This window comes from Saccopteryx leptura, chromosome 11 (assembly GCF_036850995.1).
Source record: "Saccopteryx leptura isolate mSacLep1 chromosome 11, mSacLep1_pri_phased_curated, whole genome shotgun sequence".
In the NCBI taxonomy this organism is placed as follows: domain Eukaryota; kingdom Metazoa; phylum Chordata; class Mammalia; order Chiroptera; family Emballonuridae; genus Saccopteryx; species Saccopteryx leptura.
The window spans coordinates 5,913,608-5,938,348 of record NC_089513.1 but is presented as its reverse complement, the minus strand read 5'-3'; the positions used below and the strand labels follow the sequence as shown (position 1 = coordinate 5,938,348).

The 24,741-nt window shown below is 46.9% G+C and overlaps 1 protein-coding gene across 5 annotated transcripts in view; it reads right to left on the bottom strand.

The window, feature by feature from the left end:
• RTTN (rotatin) overlaps positions 1 to 24,741 on the bottom strand; it is a 117,941-nt gene that overhangs the window by 52,670 nt on the left and 40,530 nt on the right. For 3 of the 5 annotated variants that reach the window (XM_066352589.1, XM_066352590.1, XM_066352591.1), the window contains 13 exons: positions 21,042 to 21,213; positions 19,431 to 19,530; positions 17,351 to 17,439; positions 16,864 to 16,981; positions 15,913 to 16,009; positions 15,218 to 15,286; positions 13,830 to 14,018; positions 12,971 to 13,210; positions 11,269 to 11,413; positions 6,921 to 7,075; positions 2,636 to 2,855; positions 626 to 754; positions 63 to 173 (listed from right to left, as the gene is read on the bottom strand). In XM_066352589.1, the coding sequence (XP_066208686.1) occupies positions 63 to 173; positions 626 to 754; positions 2,636 to 2,855; positions 6,921 to 7,075; positions 11,269 to 11,413; positions 12,971 to 13,210; positions 13,830 to 14,018; positions 15,218 to 15,286; positions 15,913 to 16,009; positions 16,864 to 16,981; positions 17,351 to 17,439; positions 19,431 to 19,530; positions 21,042 to 21,213 (1,834 nt within the window). Of the gene's footprint in view, positions 1 to 62; positions 174 to 625; positions 755 to 2,635; positions 2,856 to 6,920; positions 7,076 to 11,268; positions 11,414 to 12,970; positions 13,211 to 13,829; positions 14,019 to 15,217; positions 15,287 to 15,912; positions 16,010 to 16,863; positions 16,982 to 17,350; positions 17,440 to 18,452; positions 18,555 to 19,430; positions 19,531 to 19,623; positions 19,976 to 21,041; positions 21,214 to 24,741 lie in introns of those variants that run through there. The other 2 variants (XM_066352594.1, XM_066352593.1) reach the window with 2 other exon arrangements.

Sequence of the window (24,741 nt, the reverse complement as noted above, 5' to 3'; positions counted from 1 at the left end):
ATGTTCTGTTCCACTTGCTTTTGAACCTACACATAGCGGCCTCAGCTCTCCCTCACACTGACCTCTGGGTCTCGGTCCACCCACAGGGGAATGAGCCAGGCCAGCCCCGGCGGGACAGGTGCGTGCTCCTCACTGGGGTAGCCCAGAGGCAGGAACCACAGCGACACCCACTCCTGGGAAAGGAAGCAGACACACATAGGTCACTCCCTAAGAATGAATTATACGGGATTTTAAATAACTCTGAATTTTAAAAAACCAAAACAAAGTAAAAATGTATTTAAAACTTGGTTTTAATTCATTATTTAGCCAAAACAAGGCAAACAAATTTATTAGCTCCTCCTTTAAAAGTTAAACACAATTTTTTTTTTCTTCAGAACAGTTATTTCTCCCATGATTTAGGAACAATGTGATCTACAATGCAGATTTCAAAAGAAATAAATTTCAAATTAAATTCAGATATGGAGTAAAATATGCAACTTCTAACAAACATCGTAGTCCAAAGTCATCATTGTCTCTCACGAGGAAAAACAGCGACCCTTTCACGGGCAGACTGCAGGCTCGGGGGTGGGGGACAGTGCATGACCCCCCGGTGGGAGCCGCGCCGGAACAGGCATCTATCTCTCACCGAGCTCTGCTCCTGGGCCATCATCTCGTGAGACAAGTGGAGCAAGCAGAGCAGCGTGCTCTTGGTGACGCCTTTCCCCATGAAGGACATGGCATTTCCGCCCCGTTCCACATAAAAGGAAGTGATGACCTGAGAACAGACGGAAACAAAGTCTCATGGCTTTACTCTGAGTGGCAAATAAAGAGAAATCTATCATCTGCCCAGCCCTGTCTGAATGCAATCCTAACCACACATAAAGTGTATGTTACATCTTCAGTTTACACATTTAACAACGGTTAGGGTGGGAAATGTCATGGTATTTGATGCCAACTAAAACAAATATTCTTAGTTTAAAATGTTTTTCCTTTGGAACATATACAAAAAAATAAAAATAAAAAGTTGGGCAGTTTCCTGCTAAATGATTTTTGTGATTTAGAACATGCTCATAACATTCTTCAAATGTTTAATATCCTTTAAGTAAAAGAGTTTACAAATACCTTGTGGAAAAGTATACTTAGAAATTTCTAGCTATGTGAAACTCTATTGACTACGAGGGTTAGGTTAGATTATCTAGAATTATAGTTGAAATGTCAATGAACATTTTCCCTACTTCTGAGCCATCCTAGGTTTCTATTTTCACATGTAAGTATAATATATATGTGTATTTCGGTCATTAGCTGTTACCTCCTTTTCTCCCTCACATTTGAGGGGTCTGATACATTCCACCAGTAACAACATGTTTCTTATCCACAGTGATACACCCTTCACATTACAAGTAATGCTATAAATTAGGTACTTGTAGACTGAATTCTTTTTTACTTTTTTATTATATTTTAAATGCATTAAAGAAACTTACTTAAAAAAAAAATCTGCTATGTCTTCAGCTAACATAAATTCCATTCTAAAAATTCATACATTTCTTACCATGAACACCTTGAAGCATGGGGTAACTAATATACCATATTTTTTTAGCATTTGTCATTATTCAAGAAAAAAAATTATTTCATTAAAGTGGCTACATAGCCTGACCAGGCAGTGGCGCAGTGTATAGAGCGTCGGACTGGGATGCAGAAGACCCAGGTTTGAGACCCCGAGGTCACTAGCTTGAGCGAGGGCTCATCTGGTTTGAGCAAAAGCTCACCAGCTTGCGCCCAATGTCACTGGCTCGAGCAAGGGGTTACTCGGTCTGCCGAAGGCCCACGGTCAAGGCACGTAAAGTGGCTACATGAAAATTCTCATTAAATTTTATAGTTCAGTGAAGAATATTTAGGATTTTGAAATCTTAAAAAGCAAGACACATTCTGGGAAAAAATTCTAAATAACATCAGCTGAAGCAGGACTTATAGCAGAATATCCCACATCATCTAAAGCAGGATTTAATAAGGAAAGTACAAAAATTAAATAAACATAATTTATACTCACTAATGTCACATTAAAGTATTCAAGCTGTATTCTAATTTAAAAATCATACATAAGACACAATGTAAGTTAAATTACCCAGTGTCTGTGCACTGTGTACAAACCCTGCAGTAGGCTAACGGGGAGCAGTGGGATGGTGGACACGGTCCAAAGATCACGCACCAAGCAGACTGATGCACCAATCAAAGTAAGAATACAGTGTGCCAAGCACCATAACAGAGACACAGCTGCTACAGGTCGATAACCTGTAGAAGAGCCATCAGTCAAACTGTATATATTGAGTGTCTCCGTCTGGAATAGAAACAGGCCCACTAGAAGGGAAATGGCTATCAGTGTGACAGGTGACCAGGCCCTGCGTTTACACGGCATTTCCTATCTGCATGTGTGTTGGGTCATACAAACAAAAAGGTAAAACAATATAAGTAAACAAAGTATCCTCATAAGACAACTTAAATGTAAACTTGTTTATTTTCCTTGAGAATGAATGCACCCAGAAGAGTGACCCTCTGCACTAAGTGGCCCTGCCTTGTCCCAGCACACGGTGGATGGCGAGGAGCAGTGGCCAGCTATGGGGTGGGGCCGCTGCTGGCGGTCACTGGGGGGCACACCTACCTCCAGCAGCCCGGACAGGTACTTGGCGCAGAGGCGGCGAGGCTCCACACGGGGTGAGCCCGCGCTCCAGCCCGGCAGCGCCGACAGGTGAGCCACGCCACGCAGGGTCCTCTCCAGGGAAGGCAGGCCGTAGAAGTGGGGGGCGTCGGTGACACGCAGGCACTGCAGCAGCCGCAGGGCCAGCTGTGTCTGGAAGACATGGGACAGCTCCAGGCACTTCCTGTGAGTGGAGAGGAGGGAACGTCAAGCCCGGGGCCAGGCGCTGGGCTCCCGGGTGCAGCCGCCTTGGTGTGGAGGGAGCCTAACAGACACTGCGTCAGGGATGTCTGAGCTCAGAGAAAAGGCAGGAGGTAGTCCCTCTCTAAAGACGACTTCAAAGGATAAAAAGAGCACAGTTAAAAGATGTGACACTATGGAGTACTACTCAGCCATAAGAAATGATGACATCGGATCATTTACAACAACATAGATGGACCTTGATAACATTATACTGAGTGAAATAAGTAAATCAGAAAAAACTAAGAACTATATGATTCCATACATAGGTGGGACATAAAATTGAGACTCAGAGACATGGACAAGAGTGTGGGGGTTACGGGGGGGGGACGACAAAGAAATTCAGATAGGTGAGGGAAGACAATTTGACTTTGGGTGATGGGTATGCAACATAATCAAATGTCAAAATAACGTGGAGATGTTTTCTCTGAACCTATGTTTCCTGATTGAACAATGTCACCCCATTAAAATTAATAATAAAGGAAAAAAAAACATCTGAGGTACATAATGTAAAACACCAGCGATAACTGAATGGAAAACTATATAAATGGATACTGGTATTGTCATCCAACAAAAGAAAAATTGGAACGAAGAATTAAATGCATAAAGTGAGTTTAATTGCCATATAGTAAATCTATACTTTTAATTACTATCACTAAAAAAATTAAATTTTTAGTCCTGGCCAGTTGGCTCAGTAGTAGAGCATCGGCCTGGCGTGCGGGAGTCCAGGGTTTGATTCCCAGCCAGGGCACACAGGAGAAGCGCCCATCTGCTTCTCCACCCCTCCCCCTCTCCTTCCTCTCTGTCTCTCTCTTCCCCTCCTGCAGCCGAGGCTCCATTGGAGCAAAGATGGCCCGGGCGCTGAGGATGGCTCCATGGCCTCTGCCCCAGGTGCTAGAATGGCTCTGGATGCAACAGAGCGATGCCCCAGATGGGCAGAGCATCGCCCCCTGGTGGGCATGCCGGGTGGATCCCGGTCAGGCACATGCAGGAGTCTGTCTGACTGCCTCCCCGTTTCCAACTTCAGAAAAATACAAAAAAAACCAAAAAAGTGAAAAAAAAATTGAATTTTTAATTGGCTAAAATATATTTTCCCTCAGAAAGCTAAAATTAAAAAAAAGGTTTTTCATGCATTAGACACATTTATATAAAACTGTCAGAACAATCAAGAGACATACCCTACTAGGAAACAAAATCTCTGAAATTAAGTAGCTCGGCATAGATCCAAAGATAATTCCTGGAAGTAATACCATTGTATAAGAATACACAGAATAAAATCTGAAATTGCTTCAGTTTTACAGGTCTTTAAACTCCCAAACTGACAACTACTGACTATACTAGTACCTATTCCTTACCAGTATTACAACAGGTCTATGACTGTTAAAGACCATAGTTTTTACATACCTGTAATGCAGATGCCTTTAATGTTTTAGAAATGTACATAATTCACATTTCTCACAGGTCAACAACACAGTCATCTAATTAATGCCATTAGAAACCTTTTTACCCCTACTCATCTCTCCACCCCAATCTTCTCTAATACACGGCTCATTGCCGTCTCTCCTGAGTACACGTCTCTCCTCAGTACACCTCTCTCAGTACACGTCTCTCCTCGGTACACCTCTCTCCTCAGTACACCTCTCTCAGTACACGTCTCTCAGTACACGTCTCTCCTCAGTACACCTCTCTCAGTAGACGTCTCTCAGTACACGTCTCTCCTCAGTACACCTCTCTCCTCAGTACACCTCTCTCAGTACACGTCTCTCCTCAGTACACCTCTCTCAGTACACGTCTCTCAGTACACGTCTCTCCTCAGTACACCTCTCTCAGTAGACGTCTCTCAGTACACGTCTCTCCTCAGTACACCTCTCTCCTCAGTACCCCTCTCTCAGTACACGTCTCTCCTCGGTACACCTCTCTCCTCGGTACACCCCTCTCCTCAGTACACGTCTCTCCTCAGTACACCTCTCTCAGTACATGTCTCTCCTCGGTACACCTCTCTCCTTACCCCTCTCCTCGGTACACCCCTCTCCTCGGTACACCTCTCTCAGTACACGTCTCTCCTCGGTACACGTCTCTCCTCGGTACACCTCTCTCCTCGGAACACCTCTCTCCTCGGAACACCTCTCTCCTCGGTACACGTCTCTCCTCGGTACACCCCTCTCCTCGGTACACCCCTCTCCTCGGTACACGTCTCTCCTCGGAACACCCCTCTCCTCGGTACACCCCTCTCCTCGGTACACGTCTCTCCTCGGAACACGTCTCTCCTCGGTACACCCCTCTCCTCGGTACACCCCTCTCCTCGGTACACGTCTCTCCTCGGAACACCCCTCTCCTCGGTACACCCCTCTCCTCGGTACACCCCTCTCCTCGGTACACGTCTCTCCTCGGTACACCTCTCTCAGTAGACGTCTCTCAGTACACGTCTCTCCTCAGTACACCTCTCTCCTCAGTACACCTCTCTCAGTACACGTCTCTCAGTACACGTCTCTCCTCAGTACACCTCTCTCAGTACACGTCTCTCAGTACACGTCTCTCCTCAGTACACCTCTCTCAGTACACGTCTCTCCTCGGTACACGTCTCTCCTCGGAACATCCCTCTCCTCGGTACACCCCTCTCCTCGGTACACGTCTCTCCTCGGTACACCCCTCTCCTCGGAACACGTCTCTCCTCGGTACACCCCTCTCCTCGGTACACCCCTCTCCTCGGTACACCCCTCTCCTCGGTACACGTCTCTCCTCGGAACACGTCTCTCCTCGGTACACCCCTCTCCTCGGAACACCCCTCTCCTCGGTACACCCCTCTCCTCGGTACACCCCTCTCCTCGGTACACGTCTCTCCTCGGTACACGTCTCTCCTCGGAACACGTCTCTCCTCAGTACACCCCTCTCCTCGGTACACCCCTCTCCTCGGTACACGTCTCTCCTCGGTACACCTCTCTCCTCGGTACACCTCTCTCCTCGGAACAACTCTCTCCTCGGTACACGTCTCTCCTCGGAACACCTCTCTCCTCGGTACACGTCTCTCCTCGGAACACCTCTCTCCTCGGTACACCTCTCTCCTCGGAACACGTCTCTCCTCGGAACACGTCTCTCCTCGGTACACCTCTCTCCTCGGTACACCTCTCTCCTCGGAACACGTCTCTCCTCGGAACATGTCTCTCCTCGGTACACCTCTCTCCTCGGTACACCTCTCTCCTCGGAACACGTCTCTCCCCCTCTCCTCTTCTCACTCCCTTCTTCCTCCTTCTCTACTATCCACCCACGTTGCTCTTCCCTCCCCCTCTCCCTCTTACTTTCATTTCCCTTACAACAGGCACATGGCCAAATACCCATAACACACGTAAGTGTTGTCCACCCTAAAACAAACAGAAATCCTAGCCTGGTCTTGACTGACACAGTCCTCTCCACACTGACAGCCGTCAGAGGAGGCGGGGAGAGGCCGGGTGAAACAGGTGAAGGGATTAGCAAAGGAAATAAAATGACAGAGACACAGACAACAGCATGGTAATGACAGGAGGGAACGGGGGGATAAATGGTGATGGAAGGAGACTTGATTTGGGGGATGACGTATTATACAATTGTACACCTGATATCGATATAATTTTACTAACCAATGTCACCCCAGTAAATTCAATAAGAAAGAATAACAGAAAAAGAACAGTCCACACCCCCATTTCTCAAAGTGGAGTCCAAGGACCACCTATAGTGCTTATTGAAGGAGCAGATGCCTAAACCACTGATGTACTGTCACAAGCCCCGGGAGACTGCACTCACTCCAGGTCCGAAGGACGCCCTGACCAGCCTCAGATACACTCGTGCTTCTCTTCAGTACTTCGTTGAGGCAAAATGTGCATGAAGTAAATTTCACAAATTTTATGTGCACACACGTGATGGTTTACATGCGTGTATAATCATGTCACCACCAAACATAACAGGATATGAAACATTCTCAATACAAACGCAGTTCTGCACCGACGTCCCCAAACCTGCAATGACACCACAGTACCTGTCCATCACTGCCACCAAACTGAGCAGCAAGGTGTGGAAAAGCGCCATCAGCTCTTTCTGGAGCTGCTGCCGGACCGCAGTCCGGACGTCATCCGCCTCCTCTCGCGCCGGCGACTCGGTCAGAACCAGCAGGTCTAACAGTGGGTTCGGACTCTAAAAAATGAAATTGGTAAAAAACGTATTTACTCTCCCGTAGAGCGGAGTGCTGTCTTCTACGAAGGTTTCGCTGCTCAGCATGTCCTGGGTTAACGAAGAGTCGGATCACCTGACCAGCAGCAATGGGTCTCTGCACTCCTTGGGGAGTTCCACACACAACAGAAAAAAAAGCATTTTTATCCCAGAAAATGGAGGAAAAAGGTGAGAAGCTCAACAAGAAAAACAAAATCACTTCTAATCACGCCTCACGAAGATGGTGGCTGCTAGCATTCTGGTACACACTCCTCTTTTTGCATGTGTGAATATAAATGTAATTCTCTATTTTTTAACAAAACTGGGATCAAGTGGAAAAACCCACTATTCTAACGATTTTCTTACTTTGAGTTATTAGAAATATTTCTTCAAAAACATTTTAAGGCCCTGGCCGGTTGGCTCAGTAGTAGAGCGTTGGCCTGGCGTGCAGAAGTCCCAGGTTCGATTCCCAGCCAGGGCACACAGGAGAAGCGACCATCTGCTTCTCCACCCCTCCCCCTCTCCTTCCTCTCTCTCTCTTCTCCTCCCGCAGCCGAGGCTCCATTGGAGCAAAGTTGGCCCGGGCACTGAGGATGGCTCCATGGCCTCTGCCCCAGGCGCTAGAGTGGCTCTGGTCGCAAGAGTGGCGCCCCAGATGGGCAGAACATCGCCCCCTGGTGGGCGTGCCAGGTGGATCCTGGTCGGGCGCATGCAGGAGTCTGTCTGCCTCCCCGTTTCCAACTTCAGAAAAATAAAAAAATTAAAAAAATTAAAAAAAAAATTTTTAATATTGGACTGATATCCCACATGAGGATTTACCACACTGACTGCTGGACAAGCAGAGACTTCTAACTTCACTGAGCTGTGCCACACTGGGCTCCATTCCGACAGGTCCTGGGTGCAGAGTCTAGGCCAGGCGTGGACAACAGTTTTTGCCCCCGGGCCAGATTAGAAAGAAAACTTTTTTCACAGGCCAGATGAAAGAGTAAAATTAAAAAAAATTAAATACAAAAATGATTCATTTAAGTAAACAAAATTTTATTTTGTAATTTGTTTATGAATAAATTTGAATGAAAAAAAAATTTAATATACATTATTTTAATAAAAAAAATTTTAATAAAAATATAATTACATACTGTATAAATATCCAAACTGTATTGCAATCAATCGAAACAATATTTAATAAATAGAATGAGCTTGAAAGGGTTATATTACAAATAAAACAATTATTTCCTTTTACAAACAGCCTGGACACGTTTTCAGTTATCAACTGCAGCTACTGTCTATGCTACAATGCCACTTGATTCAGCACACTTGACCACAAAAATAACGAATTGTTTGACCCCTGGGTGCGCACTGGCAAACTCCGCCTAAAAGAATGTGGGTTTCACATCACCGCTAAACATCAAACAGTTCATATCGAGTACAGATGAATACAAAAGTTGTAAATCTTTATAATGGAATTTTTTAAAAAAATAAAGAAGTATCGCGAATCCATCCAACCAATTATTGGAAGTTAACCCTAGATTAGTCACACACGCGGAATTCTTTTCCGTGTATCACTATCTTCTTAAATATCTCGATTTCCAATAATCAAAGACGCTTCTGCTTCTGAGTAGCTGAGATTTTAAAGTAGTGGAGAATATTAAAAATTTAGTCGTGGGCCGCATAAACTCATTACGCAGGCCAGATCCAGCTCGCGGGCATATGTTGGCCATGCCTGGTCTAGGCAATGAAATGACTAAATCAAAAGAGGATAATAGTTTAATGCTTTTGACATGTATTGCCCAACTGTCCCTGCATTAAGTGTACTAATCCACACAGCCCTAAGCAGGGTGTGAGAAGGCTCTCAGCTCCTGGGCCAATGCTGAGTAGTATCACTACTGTTGTGATAGTATCTGCTCGGCTAATAAACAAAACTAATGATATTTAAATTTTTTCCTGTTTTCCATTTAAAAAATGTAAAGAAATGTAATAGGAGTATTTCTAATATGACTGAGAGAATAGAAAATGTACATTAACCCCTGGCATTAACGGATATACAGAACATTTATTAACTGTCTTATCAAGTCACAGGCAGTATGCTAAAGAGAGAAAACAAGATGTCGTTTAATTTTTTGATTAAAGTGGAAAATGTACATTTCTTACTTGACACAGGGCAAAAGGAGGTTTATAAAGAGCTTAAGTAATTTGGCCAAAGTCCTAAGAGTGGGCAGCAGGAGGATTTAATCTCTCGAACATTTACTGCAAAACTCGTTAACATTCTGTCCCCAGCATGAGGTCACAGCAACAGGGCTTATGCAACATACAAAGAGAGAGAAAGTCAAAATGTAATTACTGTTGCTACAAACTCCTCCACCTCAAGAACTCAGTTCAAAACCAGCCATTTCTCTTTAGGAAAACAGAAATGAAAAAAGCGGGGAAGGCATTCCAGGTTGTTTGTATCGTGTAACACGCCGAGTCCAGCTCAGTCAGCGAGAAGCAGCAACTGGGTTCAGCAAGAGTGTCGGGAAGTACTGAGCGTCTGCTCTCAGCTGACTGGCCCACGTCTCCCACCTGAGCGACTTCCCCACTGTTCCTTTCATCCCGGGCAAGAACGGCCTCGTTCGGGTCAAGTCAGGTTACATGAAACAGAACTGCAACCTCCACGGCTCACACACAAATAAAGCAACCAAGATGCACACTTAATAGAATCACAAAAGCAAGTATATATTCAATCTATAGCATGCTTAGCCCATGTAACCAACAGCCAACTGGGACCCACAGTCCCTCCAACCCCCACAGACACCGACAAAATGAACAAGCTGTTCGTCATGCAAGCCTCCTCTTGGTAAAATGTAATTTTACTCTCAGTACCTAATAATTCTGATATACAGACACAATGTAGCAGCTGCTGATTCAGACATGAATATACTGACGCAGTACATATGAACTAAAGTTAAGGTTCCTCCAAAGAACCCCATTCTCTGTAGAACTTATTCTTGGTCGTAAACTGCGACTTCTTCGCTTTAGAACCCATCTCGGGTTCACACGTCACCATTAAGAGTCGGTGAACATCAGGAGCATCTCTTCTAAGATCCGGATGAAGTACATACCATTCCTCACACGCAACAGAGAGGGGAACAGGTGTCTCTCCTCATCCCTATTTATCTCAAATGCTTAATCACGCCTGAAGGTTTTGTCTTTAGATGTTAGTATTCAATTCTAATTTAAACCAACTAGTCAGGCCATTATTTTGTCACCACTGACCTCCAAACGACAATAATCTCTATAGTGACGGCCCCTATCACCCTGCCCCTCCGACTCCCCACCCAGCAGCAAGCTGCCACAGCAGGATGAGCAGCGCCCTCCACAAACGCGAGTGCACGCGCTCCTGGGAAAGTCAGCCTGAAGAGACCGGCTGCAGGTTCTGAATCGCCACCCCCAAAATGATGCTTCTGCTTCTACAAACTTCCATCAGAAAAACATTCTGTCAAGAAAGATGGTCAAATTCACCACTTCTATCTAGGTTACTTATATATTAACAAGATATCATTACATGAAAATATAGGTTAATAGCACAGTGACTTCCTCAAGTGCCTGAGAATTGAAATGTTCATAAAAAATGAATGTTTTGATAAGATACAAAGTTTTCAATTAGGAAAGGTCCTCAACCTTTTCTCGGTGAGTCACCGGTTATTCTGCACACCCCATGTGCGTTCGGTCTGAGCAGGTGTTCACAGCAGCTTGTGTGCGTTAGTTTCTGCCACCACTACTTGTGCATATCGTTTCATATTCTGCCCGTGCATTCAAAACAACTCCTTTGGAAGTGTTATCTCACTGACCACCTTAAGTCATTTCCCACTTACAAATCTCACTTCAAACGATACACTTTAAAAGGTACTTGACTTCCTATTTTCAGGCTCCTTTCCTTTGACATTGGTCACTATGAGCACTTCCTAACCCATTCCTGCTGCATCATATTTAGAGAGGAAACCCTTCAGAGAGTGGATGCTGAAGTCTACCTGCTCCTCCTCGTGTTGTTTATAACACGAGTGACAATGACATGTGAGGAAAAAGTGAAGCCAGCCACTACAGGCCTGCATAAATATTTTACTTATTGACACCAATATAGTATCAGTGATTTTCAAATAGATCACTTGTCAAACTCAGGACGCAAATTCTCTAATAACACTTACAGGTCTAAGCAGTAACTCCAGAAGCCAGTTTAGAAGATCCACTGATGAATTTCTTCTTTGGTCCTTCAGTAACTTACTTAAAAAATGTATGATATCTATTAACAGTTTCTCATCCTCAGTGCAAGTAGGAAGCACTTGTAAAAACCTACAACAAAGACGACAACATTTGTGACCTGTAGCAGTTCAAATGGAGTGCTGATATATGTTTAACAACAGACTGAAAAGTGGCCTGCCGACTGGACTTGTGTGCCCATTTCCACAGTGTAAATACCCCCCCCCCCCGGGGCCGACTGTAAGCCGCCAATGTGACAGAGAGCCGCGGAGAGATGCACAGTAGTGTTTCCATCACGTAGCTATAACTAATTAAATAACCTCATAAAGAGTTGTAAAATAATTAGGAAGTAATAACTTTTGCATATTCGTTGGATTTTCATACAACTTATTTGATGGTAAATTTACATAATTGAGTATCAAAGCGTGGCTCTGTTTAAAGCCCCTCACTCGCACAAATGCTGACAGTGTAAGCCTCGGCTCTCTCCAAGGCGGGGCAGCTGGCTCCCGCACGCCACTGGAAATGCAGAACCGGAGGCCTGAATCGTGGGAGCCGACCTATCACAGGAGTCAGCACCTGGAGACTCACACAGCCGCACATTCTGAGAAGTGCACGCTTTACGTTTAATGAGCGAGTCACCCACTTTCTAGCAGTCACATGCAGGTTCAGATGTACAACTGCTGCCAACCACTGCAGCTCAGGCTCGCCAGTTCCAAAGGCACAACTATCTGCTGTTGCTTAAATGTGTCACGCTGACAAGCAGGGACTTTCCCACAGCCCCTAGCTGACCCCCACACCAGGCACTCAACTTCATGAAAGTCACAGTAAAAAAGAAAAATAACATCATTTGCTTAAAAGAAAAAAACAAGGGCAAAACAAAATAAAACAGCCTGCTACAATTGTACCAAACCTATTCATCAATCCACTGACATCGAGTCATCTGTAATGTGGACAGAAACAAACATTGCTTGTTCACTCATGTCATAGCCTAGTCACTTACTTTTATAAGGTAAGAAAGTTTTCCATGATAAAGATATTTAAGCCCTAGCCAGCTGCCTAAGTGGTAGAGTATAGGCCCAGCATGTAGAAGTCCTGGGTTCGATTCCCAGTCAGGACACAGAGAAGTGACCACCTGCTTCTCTACCCCTTCCCTTTCTCTCTCTCTCTCTCTCTCTCTTCCTTTCCCGAGCCATGGCTCCAATGAGCAAGATGGCCCTGAGAGCTGAATATGGCTCCATGGCCTCGCTCAGGCACTAAAATAGCTCGGTGGCTGAGCAATGGAGCAGAGGCCCCAGATTGACAGGACATCAGCCCCAGACAGGCGTTGCCAGGTGGATCCTGGTCAGGTGTATGCAGGAGTCTGTCTCTCTGCCTCTCTGCCTCTCACTTTAAAAAAAAAGATATTTTTAAAATTGTTATGTTTATAAATAGTTCCTTCAAAACTGCAATGGGTCAGTTAAACATTTTTCTCTTTTGCTGTTATCAGATCTTTATTGCAGGTGATAAAATTCCTGGTGGTTTTCCTTCTATGAAAGCATTTCTCTCATGAGAGCAACAGGAAGAACACGTGCTCTTATCTTCAAAGGCATGGAAATGCACCCAACAGCCCCGTCCTGACCTTCGGCACAGGATGACCGCGCTCACACTGACCTGTTCAGGGAGGTGTGCCAAGCCAAGGACTTCAAGGCAGTGCTGCAGGGCCCAGCACCACCCTGGAAAGACAATCTGTCATTCAGAAAGTAGAACCTCATGCGTGTGACAGCGGCCCGGACATCCCTGTGGGTGGCAGCCTGCGCGATGGCACGGAGACAGCCCTGCAGCCCGCTGGCCGTGTGCGTCAGCTCCAGAGCGAGGGCGTCCTCTGAGGAGAGCCGCAGTGTCTCTGAGAATCTAAACCATGGGAAGAAGAAAGAGGGACACAAAGCTATTAAATAGCTCACTTTTATTATAAACTCATTCCCCACACAGTTTTAGCTTCCTCTTCTTTTCATTAAAGACAGACTCACAGCCCAGAGAAAATCTGGCATGTATCTGCCAATGTTAGGCTTTTGCATGAGCATCCTAAGTGTTTGTACTGACATCTTCCTGCTTTACAACCACAAAATACAATACTTTTCGTTCAAACAATAAAATTCAGACAGATCAGAATGGTACGGTATTCAGTAATGACCACCACCACCATCACGGTCATGACACATTCTTACACACGCTAGTGACCTTCACCAGAAGCCAGACCACTATTCCAAGGGACAGACATCAACCAACTACACAACCGCTATCTAGCCTCTGACACAGCATGGGTGCTCTATGGTTTTTAATTTAATTCTTTGTGTGATAGTTTTAAAAATGTAATGAACGCATGAAATCTTTAAAGCAGAGTAAAAGTTATCCTCTTCAGTGCAAACGCACAATCAAATGACAATAAACAGACTATCTGACCGAAAGGAAAAATAAAACCTAACCAGTTAGTTCAGTGTGAGTGCCGTTTCAACTACACGTGGCAGCTTACTCTTGGATCCCCGTTTCGGAGTTCGTCTGCTTCACCAGGTTCTCGGGCCCGTGACACCACGACAGGTTCCACGCCATCCTCACCATGTCCGAGACCGGCTTCGAGGCCAAGCAGTCCACAGACAACGGCAGTACGATGGCGTTGGGACTCACGGCATGGTGGCCCCGCACGTGGACTGGCAGGTGATACCTAAAGAAGACGCACAAACCATCACCAACTTGTCAATCCTGACGCTGCTCAGAAGGACAGGCCGCAGATGAGGGTGGGGCCTGCATCCCATGCTCCGTCATCGGACAGCAGCTGCCACGCTCTCTGGACATGGGGCTTCATTCCTGAGAACCTGCCATGTCCGATGCGTATCAGAGCTGTCTGCAGAGACGTCTCACGCCCCTGACGGCAAGCCCCGTGGCCACAGCAACTAGCACACTACTGCAGTGTGCAGTGTTCCGCTGTGTGGACAGCGCAGTGCGTTGGCGAGTTCCTCCTGCCGCTGGACATTCAGTGCTTCTAGGTCTGTGTGTTCTCACACAGGAGAAAGGAGGGTCGGTGACGGTGCAGCACTGGGGCAGTCTGGGAGCAGCAACTAAACAGAAACGTCCTCTGACCCGATGTGTTCAAGGCCCATGGCCATTGTTGACCAAGTGGTAGGCACAGTGTGAGACCGTCCACGGCTGAATCCTACAGAGCAGTGACAGTGACCGACACAGACAGGTCTCTCCACACTGAGCAAAAAAGCTGATTACAAGAACACTCTACAAAGGGCAAAAATAACAGAGTGACAGAAATTAAAACAAGTCACCTCTGTGGGGGTGGGAAGTGACGACAGGCACGAAAGGTTTCCTGGTGTGCGAGTAACATTCTGTGTGTCATCTGCACAGCAGTTAAATGGGGGCATTTGTTTGGAAAAATTTATCAACAGTACTCATGACCTGTATCCTTTATGTTTGTTATGTTTACAGTGGTTATGTAAAAAAAAAATGTCCTTCTTTAAAGATTTAAGGAGGTATATGCTAGAATAACAGGAGGGAAGTAAAATTATTTCTGAAAGTTATCTTGAAATGGGTCAGGAGGGAGAATTATCTATAAATAAATACATGAGAGAGAGAGAGACGGGCCCCGAGTGAACGACCACTAAGCCCAGGCTGACGGTGCGCAGCGCCCACTGCCAGTTCTCAGCCTTCTTGTGGACCTGACCGCCACCACAGTAAGGCCGTGGTAACGGGGACGGATACAGAGCCCGCCTACGCCACTGTGAAGGACACACTGACCACTGCAGGTCGTGCGGGGCATGTGCTCCATGACCTGTGACCCGTGTACAGATGAGACTTCCCTTTCCATAACCAGTTTTCCTTCAAAAACCAAACAAAACAAAGCAATCCATCCTTTACCTTCTGCACATGGACAGCGGCAGGCTGAAGACCGACGGCGAGGATGGCGTGCCAGGAGGGGTGGATGACCTGTTCCGTGAAGCAAACACAGGGAGATGGCGCAGTGGGCAGCGCCGTCCCCCAGCATGACCTGCCTCCCTTCCACGGTGGAGCGCAAACCACGAGACACAGCAGCAGCCACCACTCAGTACCAACTAACGAACCTGCTGCTTCCTGCATCTGCTATGTGGAGCAGACTGTGTCCTGCAGGAAGGCCACGACTGAACAACCCACCCAGCGCAGACACAGCGCGGGAGCTGCGTGGCAGGTGTGTCTGTGCCCCCCCCACCCCGCTTACCCGGCTCAAGGTCAGTACTAGACAGACATTATGTTAAACATCTTCCTTAAGGTCTCTTAAAATAAAATATTAAAGAAAAACATGCAAAATTCAGAGTATATACTGAAAATGTATCACAAAAATTACTGCAGTAATTTAAAATTTTGTATTCTGTAATGTTCAAAAATAAAAAAGTTCAGGGTGACATTTTGAGCCAATGGGCTTTTGAAAACTCACTCCAACCCAAATTGTCCCATGGTTATGTTTACCATGAAAGCATAAGCTTCATAAGTAGACGCTCCCATGCGTTGTTATAAGGCTGCATCAGGAACCGTAGCTAAAAAACTGAGTAAAAACTTACGAAATTCTTAGAGCTCACCACATATCCATTCTTGAGACTTCATCAAATAACAGCAGACAGAATAATGCTCCGGCTTCAGTCACGACAGCATAATCTTCATGAAATATCAGGGAAACTGAGAAACAAAAAGACGATGCATGCATAACTTTATAAAATATTAGAATGAACTTCAAATTTAAAATATATTAGCCTGAAGAGAGGAGACGCTATTATTATAGGAATGCTTAAATAAAATGACTGTATTCTAATCTATGATCTGCTAATATTTTGAGGATACATATCATTTATCTCTTACATGCCTGATAACTAATCGGGTTCAGTACACTGAGACACTTGATCAAGATGTCTCTTGCAGAACATTTAAAGGCAGTGGCCCAAACTTCATGGGAAAAAAATAGTATAAAATGTAAGCAAATTCTCTGCTGAGAACAATCAGAATAGAAGAAAAAGAGAACAAAACTACATGGAATTTTTCCAACTAAACACATTACTAAATTACAACCAAACAGAAGTGGGTTATAAAAAACCACTCTATAAAATGTAGTAAGTAAAGAAATGCTCAGAGTCAATCGGGATGATCCAGTCCCCGTTCCGTCCAGATGGGTCTACTCTTAATACCCGTTTAACGACATAATCAGATCCCAGCAAAGGTTCGGGGTGCAAGGCCGTGGGCAGGTGCTTGCAGGGGGCAGGGAGGGCTGCTGCCGCAGCGGGCTCCTGACGGGGAGGGTCACCAAGGCGCCCAGAGCCACCGAGGCTCAGTCCCTCTTGGCTCTGGGCTCTACTCAGGGACAGGAAGGCTGGCAAACATCCACAGACGTATGACACATTTTCTACTGTGATGGGGTTATTTTTAGTAACTGAAAACTTTACACTCTGTTAAGTAAAATGGAAAGTGTTTCCTGCAGTAAAACAGTAACACCTGAACTTTAGAGCGGTGTCACCATGAGCAGGACATGTGTGGCTCACCTCTGAAGAGCAGGGTCAGGAGAGAAGACTGCTGGGCGAGGGAGCTGCGGGCGGCCGGGTCGGCACACAGAACCTTCCTCAGGAGCACCAGGCTGGGCTGCACCAGACACTCCAGCACCTGGCCCGGACGGAACAGTGATGGGGGCTCGTCAGCTCTGAGCTGAGACACAGCACCCTCAGACATCACCTTAATACCTTACGCTAAACTTTGTCTTATCAACACTGTGTGAAGCAAAAATGCAAATAAGCATTAAGAATTATTTTCTGCTCAAAATAAGCTTTGCATATACTTGTGCTTACAGATCACAAAGAAATTTAAAGATTAGTTTTTTTTTATGGAGACCCCACTCTTAGAAATAAAATAGCAAGGTAGGGGTGTTGGGACCTAAAAATCCAAGGACTTATGCAAATTCAGCTGAATTTGCTCTCAGATCTGATTAATAAAAATGTCAATCTGTAAAAATGTCTTGATGTGCAATAGTCTTACCTCCCCGTCCTGACCCACACATTCAGTTAAATACTCAATTATCTTGTCAATCAAGCAGAACTTCTTCACCACGGCATGCATCTTAATATCTGTGGACCAAAAAATAAGTTACTAAAAGTTCAAGAACATTTCCTGCAGTTTTAATAATACAAAACAGACATCCACATAACCTTCAAACTATTAAAAATAGCTATACCTGGTGTTGAATTAGAGTATAAAACTTTAAACTTTTTACTTAACACATCTCTGAACAATTTGAATATTTTTAAATAAGTAGATTTTACTCCTGTACTGTAAAAAATAAAAACTGTTAAAAAAGAATAAACTAGTTCAGACTCTGAAAAGTACTAGAATCTTATATATACAAACGAATCGTTACATGACTAATTTGTTTTTATATTGTTTCATTGACAATTCTCTAAATTCAGTCTCAAAATGTTTACAATTCTTCACAGTTAATGTATAATTTTGGGAAGATCATTTTTCTGTTAATAAGATTTCTAACCTCAAACTGTGAATAGCAAATGTAAAGGGAAAGGGATTGTAATATTCTATATATTTCCGAAGAGTATGAACTTTTTAATGTGGATGTGTGTGTACACTGATGTGGACTCAGTATTTACATCCTCCCAAAATCCACAGGTAGAGCCCTAATCTCCACAGTGATGGTACAAGAAGGTGGGACCCTTGGGAGGTATGAGGTCCTGAGGGCGGGGCCCTCATGAATGAGACCCTGTCCCTCCTCCGGGAGCAGCGTCAGGAAAGAAGCTGACTATGACCAGGGAACAGCCCTCCCCAGACACCAGACCTGCCAGCTCCTTCGACTTGGACCCTAGTCCTAGTACAGCAGCCCAAACAGACTCTCACACTCACACACACATACACACTAGGGCTATTACCAGCTCTACAACTCTAGTTGCTTTTGGATTAGTCACAAGTATCTCATAATTCGCAAATCTCCTTACTTGTTCTCGTACGTTCTCAATGAATATGCACACTGAGACACACACACACTCGTCCTGGAGGAGCAGCTAACAGGTAAGGTTCTTTAGCAGCCACTTAATGAAAAGTAGTGTCCGCTGCACCCCAGTCGACTGTGTACCCAGACTGTTACATTCGGAAACGGTCATGCCCCTGGAAGAACACTTTCTGAGAATGTTTCCATCTCCTTTGTCCGGCTCCCAAGTTTTCTGTGGTCTGCGCTGTGGCTACTAAAGCCACACTCAGGTCCCTGTGCTCTCTCAAACTACTCTCTCATCCCAGTCTCCGCTAACGCCAGGACAGAGATGTTAACTGCGCCCCATCCGCTGAGTCAGAAAATGTCTCTCCATGGAAGGACACAGTTAACGTTTCTCTCCCACATTAAACATTAATTACATGTATTACAGAAAAAAGTAAAAAAATAACCCAAGAAATGGAATAACACCACCACAGAGTCAATAGCATATTCTACTATTCCTTTAAAACAAGCCTTTAAAAAAACGCAGAAACAGTACATTGCTATTATTTTATCTCACCACAAAGTCCTGTCTGACTGACTCACCACCAAGAGAACAAGCTGAAAACATCACATCTAGGTCAACCAAGAGAGAGTGTGCGAGCTACTGTCAGAATGAGACCAACGTCTTGGAAGCAAGACGACTCTATCAGATGACATGCCAGGTAAAATAATGGTAATGCAGACGAGGGGTCAACCGACTTTCTGTGAAGAACTAAATGTAAAAGGTTCATCTTTGCAGGCCACATGTGGGTTCTGTGGCATATCCTCTTGGTTTTAACATTTATTTCATTGATTTTAAAGAGAGAAAAGGGGAGACAGAGAGACAGGAACATCAATCTGCTCCTATATGTGCCCTGACTGGGGATCAAACCAGCAACCTCTGCAATTCAGGACAATGATCTAACCAACTGAGCTATGCGGCCAAGTCTGTGCCATATTCTTTATTTTCATTTCTTGGTTTTTTCTTAACAACTTTTTAAAAAATGTAAAAAGCACTCAACTCGAGGGTTACGCAGCAGACAGAGCGGGCCTGGCCACCACAGCCGGCCCCCCACCCGGACACGGCCCCCACGGCATTACCTTGCAGAATCACAGCTAGTTGCTCTGCGGCTGACTGTCTCAAGACAAGGTCAACATCGTCGGAGACAAAGATTTCATACACCTTCTCCACGGTCTCAGGCTGTGAACCAAAAGAAAGAAAGTTTACTACTAATTCTGCAATAAAATTTTATAGTTCATACCATAAGAACGAAAACACAAAAAGGCAACCTACTGAAGTGATACATTTACATGAAAATCCGCAAAAATAAAGTGCTAGGGCAGACAGGACTTAGGGTCTGAAACAATGGGCCATCCTGTCAAGCCTCTCTTAACGTCCAGTTTCTCCATGTAGAAGGTGACGGAAAACACTCTGCAGGTGGCGGCCGGCAGCCCTGAGACGCTGCTCTTGTCCGCCTTCAGGAGGCTGGCAGCAGCAGCTCTGGTCCTCCCTTCCCAAAGGTCGCTGGCTTGACCATGGGGTCACTCAGTCTGCTGGAGCCCCCGTCAAGGCACATATGAGAAAGCAGTCGATGAACACTAAGGAGCTGTAATGAAGAATGGATGCTTCTCTCTCCCTTCCTGTCTGTCTGTCTCTATCTGTCCCTCTGTCTCTCTGTCACAAAAAAACAAAACAAAACAAAAGAACAGCGAGGACTCTTGGACTCCCCTCCTTCCTCCCAGCCACTGCTACCTGCTGGCCCTAGCATGACTCACGAGACAGTTCTAGAACGGCCACTCCCACGTCCTCCCTACCACACACAGGGCACAGGACCTGCTACGGGGCCCGGGGGCGGGGGGGATCCCCAGTCCTGCCTCACTGGCACGTGGCCCCGCTTAGGCTGGAAGGACACTGAACGTGTTTCCTCATTTTAAACAACTTAACTCTGCGGTCAACAGTCCTGAGGTTTTGTTCCTAAGACGATTTGATGCTGACCAGAACCTCACTGTCCGGAGGGCTGCATGACTAAGAGAGTGGTCGTGCAAGGGGGAAGGAGACAGGTGAGTCAGGGCTGGACGGGGCCAGTCTGAATCAGTTATCTGTCTCCGTCTCCCCACTCCACCTGCCGGGGAACTTCCCAGCTTCTTCCAGTGCTGTCTCCCTCGGGTCCCAGGTGGCCTCCGATACTGCCACAGGCTCTGGGGGCTGCTCGACACTTAAAAGTGAACTGCCTTTAGCCCCTAAATTATTTTTCCCTCTTATAATGAAGGAGCAAAACGTTTTTATTGTTGGAACTTTTTCTTTTTCACTATCACAGGCAACTTCCAACATAAGAACAAGAATTCTAAATAGCTTTGTGTCAGGGATATATGTTCTTAGAGTCATCACAGAATTTCTTCCCTCTAGGTGAGCCTTACATTGTACTTAAGACTCCATTCAAATTAGTCGCATTTCCAGGGTATATACCAAATGAAAACGACCCAGTGCCTGGCACATAGTAGGCACTCAGAAATGTATGTGCTCAGTATATAAATGTCTCCAGGAGCCAAACAAAGCCAGAACACAAGTTCAACGTAGCCGTGAATACCCACACCAAAGCTGTCACACTTCTCTCCCTGTCTGGTGAACAAGACAAACTGGAGGTGAAATGTAGATACTGACAGACAAACACATCAAACAACCACCCAGCGATACTCTCAGAAGTTAGTCACCTTAATAACCAGCTCTCTTCTGTCATCCAGCTTGAGCTCAATGGGTTTTTTCACAATAAATAGATTAATAGCCTTGGCGAGAAGCCTGGCATCCACAGCAGGGCGCTTTCGGTCTGCCCCTTCCTCCTGCGTGAGGTGACAGGCTAGAAGCTTCAAGGCCAGCGCACGGACCCTGGAGAGACAGAGCGCAGCGTCAGCACCGGGTGACACACAGATCTCCAGGAACTAGGAGGTCCAGCATCACAACAAACTGTTACATGTTAACATAATCAGCCATGCTTATCCTGACAGTACTGGTAATGTTTTAGTTTTCCTACTAAAATATTTAGTGTATAACCACCATTATTCTTTTCATTTTGTTTTTATAAATAAACAGCAGAAATAAAGAATAAGCAAAATTACAAATGAAGACGCAGACTCGCTGAGACTGTGAACTTCAGTCAGTCCTGAACTCCAGTCCTCAGCCTGCAAAGTAAGCCTGTGACTCCTGCTGCCATATCCTGTGAGCTTGTCAGTCCCACAGGTGGTCACACACCCATGGGCAGAGTCAAATTCACTCAAACCTCCAGGGCAGTGACCACACTAGTAACTAGTATCACAACGATGTATAGAAACCTGATACTGTGTTAGGAATCAAACAGATTCCCCTCCCGTATGATCGAGAATACACTTTTGACTCCCATGAAGCGCCTGTTTCATCCGGAATGGACCAGGAGCACTGGCTGAGTGTGCAGCAGAGACGTCAGGAGAGAGGCCGCACCGCACGCGGGCCAGCAGAGAGGGAGGCGGGAAGCAGACACCTCTACAGGGACGGAGGGCCCAGAGAGGGGCACAGGGAGACAGGCAGTTGCCTACCGCTGCTCTGACGGGTTCCTGAATGACACAGGAACTGGGCCAGTGGTAACAATAATCCCAGTTCCAAGCTTGAAGTATAAGACAGTGAGAACCTGCCCACTGGGGGAGGCCTCCCTATCACGGCCACAGCCACGGCCACATCAGGGTTCCGCTGACGTCCCCTACCATAACCCTGACTCGCTTTACACAATTAATACAGTGGGACTGACGAGCTCTCTGCCCCGTATTCCACGCTGCATTCCGGATGGGCCAGCCCACGTGGGTGCCACTGGCCCACGCCGCCCCCGCGGTTCCTAGGCCCCCTGCTGCCACTCAGTAGTGCTCCCCAAACCCGAGCAGGAACTCACTGTCCTGTTACTGACAGACTCATTGGCAGAGGCTAGTGACCACTCCAAGATGCTGTGAGAAGTCAGGCCCCCTTCTCCCCTCTCCTCTTGCTGTGACCCCCCGGAGCTCAGACCGGCCAGACACTGCGGAATGCTGTTCCTGTCCCCTTTTGTTCCAAGCCCGTGCCCTCTGCATTCAATCCGGGTCGTCAGTCGGGGACAGGCCCCAGCCCAGGAGACAGCCAGAGGAGTGCACAAAGCATACATGGATGCATCTCCTCTTCTGGCCCATACATTAGCATCTTTCTGGGGTTCGCCTGGGCACCAGGGTCCTGTCATGTGTCCCCTACATTGTTTCTTTCCACAGATGCGTTTTGAGCATATTTACGTCCAAGGTACCCCATGAAGTGCTGAGGAAGCCGACAGACAGGGTCCCTGCCTAAGGAGCTGACTGCCTGGAGGGACGGGACAGAACGAACCAACGATGACGTCAAACCTTTGGCCCACACTGTCTTCAGTTCTGTGTAACCGAGCCTTGCCCAAGATGGGGCCTGGCTGTGCCCTCGCTTGTGGAGTGCTGATCTCTACGTCCCTGGAATGTCCTGCTCAATAAGAATGTGTTTGCCTGGGCCCTGGCCGGTTGGCTCAGTGGTAGAGTGTTGGCCTGGCATGTAGGAGTCCGGAGTTCGATTCCTGGCCAGGGCACACAGGAGAAGCGCCCATCTGCTTCTCCACCCCTCCCCCTCTCCTTCCTCTCTGTCTCTCTCTTCCCCTCCCGCAGCCGAGGCTCCACTGGAGCAAAGTTGGCCCGGGTACTGAGGATGGCTCTGTGGTCTCTGCCTCAGGCGCTAGAATGGCTCTGATTGGAGCAGAGCGATGCCCCAGATGGGCAGAGCATCGCCCCCTGGTGGGCATGCCAGGTGGATCCCAGTTGGGCGCATGCAGGAGTCTGTCTGACTGCCTCCCCGTTTCCAACTTCAGAAAAATACAAAAAAAAAAAAAAAAAAGAAAAGAAAGAATGTATTTGCCTGGAGAGCTAGGGCCCCCAAGGGTGAACAGAAAATGAACTTGCACTGTGTTCAGTGAACAGTTTCTGGAATGACGTGTGGAAGCCATGCCCCAGGAGCGGACACCCCCTCCACCCGCCCTGCAGTGCCCTAATTTCCCACTGCAGTCCCTCCTTTTCATTTACCTCCTCCCACTGTCAGTCAGAATTTCATCTCCGGCCACTTACTTGTTTTCAGTCTGATCACCTGTTTATAAGCAAGCCGCTGTGCTATTCTGACGTGAGGTTTGGGGAGAACAGAACTGTCCTTTGTCAGAAGCACGTTTGTTCCTCCCAGCCCTTTCCACGGACGCTTCCTCCCCATCACTGCTAGTGCAGGGGACTGCGAGCTTATTTCCCTGCTCAGTGAGGGACGGGCTGATCAGTCACCTGGACAGCACAGAGAACACTCACGCTGCGCTGACGGGGAAGGGCGACAACACACGTCTCCTCTCTCCTTCTAGCTCAGATGACACCAACACGAACAGTGGAGGAAAGAACCCTTTTCAGTTTCCCGAACAACAGGGCAGACAAGCCAAGCAAGATTAAACCATCTGACCACTGTGCTACCAGGGGCAACTGGTCCCCTGCACATGGAGGAAACATTTACCATACTTCTCAGAACAGATGCTTAGAGAAGGCTCACGCCAGGCTGACAGTTTGTATGGAGAAGAGACGGGGAGAAGCTGTGGGCTTCTGCCATCTGTTCCTTTTCACGGACCCTCCCCACCTGCACGCCACCTACAGCCCTGGGTGCAGTCACCAGGACACGAATCACCCCAGACACAGCAGTCACACCCGGACACAGCAGTCACTCGAACACAGCAGTCACACCTGGACATGGCATCACCTGGACACGGCAGTCACCCCGGACACTGCAGTCACACCCGTTCACAGCAGTCACACCTGAACCAGCAGTCACCGACACCAGTCACACCCAGACACAGCAGTCACACCTGAACTGGCAGTCACCTAGTAGACACTGCAGTCACATCAGACACAGCAGTCACACCCGGACATGGCAGTCACACCTGAACTGGCAGTCACCTGGACACCACAGTCACACCCAAACCGGCAGTCACCTGGACACCAGTCACACCCAGACACAGCAGTCACACTCGAACCGGCAGTTACTGACACCGCAGTCACACCCGGACACAGCAGTCACACCTGGACACGGCAGTCACACCTGAACCAGCAGTCACCTGGACACCACAGTCACACCCGAACCAGCAGTCACCTGGACACCAGTCACACCCAGACACAGCAGTCACACTCAAACCGGCAGTCACCTGACACCGCAGTCACACCCGGACCCAGCAGTCACACCTGGACACGGCAGTCACACTTGAACCAGCAGTCATCTGGACACCACAGTCACACCCAAACCGGCAGTCACCTGGACACCACAGTCACACCCAAACCGGCAGTCACCTGGACACCACAGTCACCCGGACACAGCAGTCACCCCCGA